This window comes from Aulonocara stuartgranti (assembly GCF_965226115.1).
Source record: "Aulonocara stuartgranti genome assembly, chromosome: 19".
Classification (NCBI taxonomy): domain Eukaryota; kingdom Metazoa; phylum Chordata; class Actinopteri; order Cichliformes; family Cichlidae; genus Aulonocara; species Aulonocara stuartgranti.
This window is the reverse complement of record NC_138955.1, coordinates 6034112-6041000: the sequence shown is the minus strand read 5'-3', so window position 1 is coordinate 6041000 and position 6889 is coordinate 6034112. Positions and strand designations below refer to the sequence as shown.

At 41.5% G+C, this 6889-nt stretch overlaps 1 protein-coding gene across 4 annotated transcripts; it reads right to left on the bottom strand.

Moving 5' to 3' along the window:
- Positions 1 to 627: 627 nt before the first annotated feature.
- Positions 628 to 4914, bottom strand: cldn23l (claudin 23-like). 4 transcript variants are annotated; one of them, XM_082516431.1, is made up of 4 exons: positions 4382 to 4912; positions 4124 to 4209; positions 2497 to 2549; positions 628 to 2280 (listed from the first exon to the last, which is right to left on the bottom strand). In XM_082516431.1, exon 4 carries the CDS (start codon positions 2119 to 2121, stop codon positions 1378 to 1380), a length of 744 nt encoding a protein of 247 aa, XP_082372557.1. In that variant the 5' UTR covers positions 2122 to 2280; positions 2497 to 2549; positions 4124 to 4209; positions 4382 to 4912; the 3' UTR covers positions 628 to 1377. The 4 variants fall into 4 exon arrangements, with proteins under 4 accessions (XP_082372557.1, XP_082372556.1, XP_082372559.1 ...); XM_082516430.1 differs by lacking the exon at positions 4124 to 4209 and having other exon boundaries at positions 4382 to 4907; XM_082516433.1 differs by lacking the exons at positions 2497 to 2549; positions 4124 to 4209 and having other exon boundaries at positions 628 to 2142; positions 4382 to 4914.
- Positions 4915 to 6889: the final 1975 nt, after the last annotated feature.

Genomic DNA, 6889 nt, shown 5'->3' with positions numbered 1-6889 from the left:
CTGAAGAGTGTTATGATGTTTTGTGATTTCCCGCAACTGAGTGGGAGATAACTGCCCAGACTTGGTAAAGTAGTGTGTCTGTGTTTCTAAATGTGTGTGTCTGTCTTCAGTGCATGAATTACACCCTCCTCTGTGTCTGAGACCTCTTTTAAGCCGTCCACTGACGTTTACTACTAAGTAGATAAAATGTTTATTTATGAGCTACTTGTTCTGTGCGAGCAGGTCTCAAAGACCTGCGTTCTCAACCATGATGTGAATTTCTCTCCTCTCCTGAGGTTATTTGTTGCCAGCTGAAGCGATTGAATTGGTTATTCTCACATCGGATTGCGATCTCTCCACGTGGCTCCAGGCAACATTCACATCTAACATCTATTCACATAATGTTGCTTGGTTTAAATGCAGTGAACTTGTCTGCCGTACAACATGTGAGATGATCACTCTGGCTCTCGGCCTCGTCTTAAGACAAATAATGTGAATTTATTTCCATATTAAACATGTAAATGTATTTAGCTTCCAAAGTTATCTTCATAAGTGAATTGCATGTGCTCCTATTTCCTGATTTCGTTTTTCTTCATTGCAGCATAACCTACCTAATCTGAAAAGTAATAAATAAATAAATGCAACAGATTGTGATAAATAGTTTTTTATTTAGTGCAACAAATATGAGCACAAAATGACAACACAAACCAGTCATTTGCAAGGAATAGAAAATACCCTTTTGTATATCCTCCTGTGACGCCTTCTTTAATATTCATAGTGCTCATCTTATTCCAGAAATATAATGTTACCCAGTGAAAGCTCCTCCTGTGCTCAAGAGCAGCAAATTCATCAACAAAACAGGATATCACATATAAATGTAAAGCTTTTTTTTCTGTTAACAACCAGCTTAATACAGATGAAACCGAGTGTGATGACCTTAAGAATTTAAGCTATTTTTTTAGGCTTCTGCTGGCATCATCTATGATTCACAGTTCTGTTCAGACAATTTTCTTCTTAACAGTACAAATGCATGGCTACAACGTAAAGGCAACACAAAGCAATACTTCAATCGTATTTCACCACATGTTGCATTTAAAGGCAGCGTGATGTTGAATCTTTTTCTAACGTGACATTCATCCATTTGTTTTTATTTACACCCCCAGATCATGTTTGTTCCTGTGTTAAAGGAGAGCTACATCCATTATGTTTAAACCTGCATGACAGTTCATTACTAAGCAGCAATGTCTGGTAGTCCACAGTCATTTATGAATTTATGACTTTTCATTACATAAGCTACACAGTGAAAAGATAAAAATGGGTTTAGAAAGTGCCCTTAATGCTATTTTTTTTCTCTTTTCTGTCCACGCTTTCTTAAAGTTTAAAATGTTGGACAAGCTTCTAACAACTAACTTCATATACATCCATGTCAGGCTTGTTGGTCATTTCTGGACATGAGTGGCAGGGAGACACAGACAGCTCATGCCTAGATGGGCAGGTTGGGCATCGTGGTCGTTTGAAACTGAAAAGCAAAGCGGCGCCTCCCAACACCTGTAGACACGAACCCAGCCACCCAAAGTAAAGCGAGCCAGCTGGATGCAAGTTGAGGTGTGGGTACCGTGGGTTATGAATCCTTTGACTTGGATCCATCCCGAGTCTTTTAAGGTTGTGGGTGTAAACCCCTAACGCAGTCAGGCTCAGCAGCCCTGCTGTCACCACCAGAAGTCCTCCTGAGGCTGCTACACCTCTTAGAGGGAGATCTGCCCAGCACCGGACCCCGATGCAAGCCAGGACAATGCCAGTGCCGCACAGGAACAATGAGGTTAGCACCAAACCCTGTGCCAGACGAACCCTGGGGTCTCTCTGATACGGACCAGCCACAGGCCAGCACTGCCTCAAGTCAGAGCGCTCCACCTGCAGGCAGCTCTCCCATAGTCCATCAGAGCGCAACAAGATCAGTGCCTCCACTGAACTGGACCTGGTCCCATGACTTTTTGTTCCTGACCGGAGCAGACTTCCCGGTCCTGCCATTCCCAAATGTGCCTGTCCCTCTCTCCACTGGGGGGTGATGGCAGCAGTGAAGACTAGGACCAAACCCAAGGGGGCAAAAACGATCCCCATCACCATGGAGGCTGGAGTGTGCATCTTTTGTTCTCACAAATCCAGCTTGTCAGGAATAAAAAAAATAGTACAGTACCAGTGTTCAGTATGCTACAAATATTTTACAAAACACAAATAACAGTGGTTGTTTCTCCAGACAGAGACATCGCCTGCTGGTCAAATCTTGGCATGGTTTACTCTGCTCTAAAAGAAGAAGAAGAAGAAGAACAGTTAGATAAAATCCTGTGTTTAAAAAAAAATCAATTTGTGTCACAAACATCTCCTCCACTTTCTGACAAGAAACACAAAGAGCTTTAGAGAGCTATAAATAAGACTGTGGCAAATGCAAAGACAGTCACTACAACGATCACAACATTAAAGATTTAACACGATAAAATAAGAAAAAAGCTCGCCCAGTACCTCTTAAACGAAAGTCTCATGTGTTTAATCTGCAGGCTCTTCATTCTGACTGCCTGAGTCAAAGAGAAGGTCAATGCGATGATGAGAGACAGAGAAAAGCAGAGGCAGAGCTGAAGTGGAGTAAACACAAGTGCACGAGCAGACGGAGAAAGCAGAAGGAGGTTTGGCTTCACTGCTCCTGCGCTGGACAGGGAAAAAAAACACACACAGACAAAAACCCAGAGCAGTCGATGGCTGCCTCTGTTGCTAGGATACAATAACCTGGCCAGGCTCAACGTGGCAGTATGCGTGTGCGGTTGTGTTTATCACAAGACTTCTCTCTGCACAAGATGTGATGATCTCATGTGTACAAATGGTACAAATGTTGGCATACTTGAGTTTAGTGTGTGCGTGTGTGCGTATGTGTGTGTATGATGAGTGTGCCACTATTTTTTTTTTTTAATGTTTGAGGACTGATGGCCAGCTGTGACCTTGGTAGAATTCAGTCGGGTTAGTAATTATGTGAGGCCACTGTTTGAATGCAGAGTGAGTCTCAGACAGAACAGTAAAGAATGTCCCAGGAGAAGAGGACAGAGTGAAGACGTAAGTGAATCATGCAGACAAACAAGCCGGACATCTCTGTTAAACAAACAACGTCTGCAAAGATGTTATGATGACAATGCTGTAAGACGTGGCTCACTGTGTTTTTGCAAAGGAGGACGACTAGAAATGTTGAGGCTGTTTCTTGTAATAATAATAATAATAATAATAATAATAATAATAATAAGCAGAAAATTATTATACCAAGCAAAATGTGTTTACACAAAAAAGTTTTTAACAAAGAAAAGTATTTTTATCTAAGGGACATGATGATAAAGTGTCACAAAACATGCAAGCTGTTAGTGAGCTGTACACATAAGAATGCAAACATTTAAAAAGTAAAAAAAAAAAAGTGCAACTATAGTTTAACATATTAGATATTACACAGATTCTTATCCATCATTAATTGTTTAATCATCTTTTCTTTATTATTACAAATTATATATATATATATATATATATATATATATATATATATATATATATATATATATATATATATATATATATATATATATATATATATATATATATATGATCCTGCATCTGAAGGTTAAGAAAACAAAGGAATGCCTATTTTTAAGCTTAACTTATAACTTACAGGAAGATATTGATCCAACAGCAATCACATTTGTAAATCTGACCTATAATTGATGGCGAGATATTACTTCCAGCAATGTCGCTTGGGAGCTGATGACATATAGCGTGACTGAGTCAGTCTTGTTCCTCTTTAATTTAATCGGAGATTACACTTTGCAAAGAAGCAGCTGTGGGCAGGAAAGGACAGAACGTACTAGAAAAATATTGTTTTAAACGTGCAGAGACAATTGTAGAATTTAGAGTAGAAATTTTGCATGAGAATGCATGTCTGGATGTGGATGCGGGACACAAGCTTCATAAACACAAATATCACTTGCTTGACTTTAGTGACATGACATAAAAATCATAGAAGATGACAGAGACAAGAATCAAAGCTCTGAGCCACCTGTGAGGGCTTTCATGTGCACCACAAAGTCTCACTTAGGTATGAATTATGTTCTATACACACTTGTTACTCTTGCAGCTGTCGCATTGCCAAGTCCATTGATTACTGCCACTGTAATGACTGTAAATGCAGTGCAGCTCCCTGAGGTGCTTGATTAGGTTTGATGCAGAAAAGAAAGACATAAAAAGGCCAGTCATGAGCCAAAAAATTCCAAGCATGCAGTACATTTTTAATAGCATTTTCCCTCATGAAGGCGTATTTGGAGCAAATACAAACACATGCACGCACACCGACACAGTCCATGAAGTAGCAGTCACTTACCATTCAGGAGGGGTTTGTTTGTATCTCACTGCAGATCGCTGGCTGCCTCCCTGCTGTCGTCTGAATGGCTAACATGTTTCTCTCTGTGGGAGCAGATGGTGCGACGACTTCTTTATTGTTCTTTTCCCTCTTTCTTCTCATCTGCCCTTGCTTTAAAAATTTCTCCACTTGCCTCTGCAACAATTTCCTCTGTCTTCATGTCTGTGTCCTTGTGTCTGCCCCCTCCTCTTTTTTTCCCCCCTGGCTGCTTCCTCAGCTGTCTGCTTCTCTTCCCCGCTATCCCACTTTCTCCTGGATGTGTTTCTCTCTTTGACTTGCCAATGTCTGTGTTATATCTAGGACAGTCCCTCCCTGCTTTTCCCTGTCGCTGTTGCCAAGTAGGGAATGTGGGGAGCTTTCTGAGTAATACCAACACTTCAATCTGCCTGTTTTCGACCACATAGAGGTGTTCGAAAATCAAAATCTGACTGCTTATTGTTTGCCTTTTTATGAATCCTGTTTTGTTTTGAGAACACGGACATAGGGACACAAGCTTGCACAATCACTCCCACACTGGCAGGTGTCCCAATTTATGTGGGACTGCAGAGCATTTTTATCCTTTTTCCTTCATGCCACATTTTGATTGGCTGAAACATGAAGTAAACACTGCAAGACAGGCACTGCAAAAGGGAAGAGAAGGCAGTCATAGTGGTCAAAGGGTAGTTTAACCTGTAGGTGTCTTTGGCTGGATACACTTTGAACATGGAAAGGTGTGAGCCACTAAAAAGTCACAGTTTGTGGAGATGCATTGGAAACTACTACAAACCTAGAAATGTCTTGATTGTTAGAGTTTTAATGTCAAAAAGAGATGCATACAGCTGCAACCCCAATAAAGCCTCAGGACAAAGAAGTTCCGTCACATGCCAGATCTATAACTCTTTCAGTTTGTGTGAAAAAAGTACATCCAATGATTGTTAATTGACAGAAGCACCTACAGCAACATTGCTTTCTGTATGACCTTTACTCTCAAGGTCCTGCCACAGCATTTCAATTGGGTTGAGGTCCAGACATTCTGTTGTTCCTGGGATCACTGTCATGTTGTATGACCCAGTTTTAGCTTTAAAATTAGCTGTTGGACCGATGATCACATACTTGATTCTAGTGTAGACTCCAAGCTGCCTCGGTCCGAGTAAAAGGCTGTTAAACAATTGCAAAACAATTCTTCATACCTCCACCACTGTGCTCTACTGTTGGACAGTTGGTATGAGGTGCTTCCTGTGCTTCCTGCCTCTGTTTATCATGCTTTCACATCTCCTTTCCTAAGGACTTTGATCCAGACATCTTGTTGTTCATATGCAACATTGTAAACCTAAGATGTATTTTTTTTTTAGCATTGCACGACCTGACTTTTGGGTGAATTTGCAAGGACATCCATCCCTGAGAACATTGTGGCAATTCACCCGAAAGACAAAACTCCTAAACACAAACTTAACAATGTGGTGTATGCTGTACAGTGCAGCGAGGAATGCTCAGACCTCTACATTGGAGAGACCAAACAGCCACTTCACAAGCGCATGGCACAACACAGAAGAGCCACCTCCACAGGACAAGACTCAGCAGTCCATCTGCATCTTAAGGATAAAGGACACTCTTTTGAGGATGCCAATGTTCACATTTTGGACAGAGAGGACAGATGGTTTGAAAGAGGAGTGAAAGAAGCCATCTATGTCCACTGTGAGCGACCATCTTTGAACAGAGGCGGGGGTTTACGACACCAACTCTTTGCCATCTATAATTCAGTTTTGAGATCCCTTCCCAGACGCCTTAACGCCCACTCACATCCTGGGCCATCTGACCTCAGAAATTCGCATGATAAGGTGGGGCCAGGGGCCAATGAACACACCCGAAACTCTGGCGGACTGGGACCCACACCCAGTTTCACACCTTGGCTCAGGCGATTAGAGGATCATCAGGGGGTCCTTTTGTCCCTCTGTGGGGGGTTACTCCCACTAGGTTTATATCTGGGACTCTCCACCATTTGACCTTAGAACTGAAGAAGCTTCTCGGATGAGAGGTGAAACATCTTCAAGCAACTTAAAGAAGTCCAGACGCTTTTCTTTGCAAGCTCCTTTGACTACGATGACCTGGATGACTGAGAACCTTCACAGACACATTGTGGCAATGTGTTAACACACACCTGAATCTTCTGGACCAGCAAACCACCAAAACATCTGCTTTTACAAAGGTTCTCACACTTCCTGATGATCAATTAAAACAAAGCAGCACCTAGCTGCTACTTAACCCCTTAATTCCTATGGAGGCAATTAGACAGTACTTCATTTTTTTACAGGACTGCAAAGTCTTGTGAAAACTTTGTTTTTCAATGCTTTTCACTTTTATTGACACCTCTCACAATGTCTCATGCAAATATACTATTTTCTGCACATTTTGTCTGTTGGAGTCTGAATAACACACACACACACACACACACACACACACACACACACACACACACACACACACACACAC

What these genes read in the sequence shown, in the direction of transcription:
- cldn23l (XM_082516433.1), bottom strand. Translation starts at nt 2,121, where the DNA reads ATGCACACTCCAGCCTCCATGGTGATGGGGATCGTTTTTGCCCCCTTG.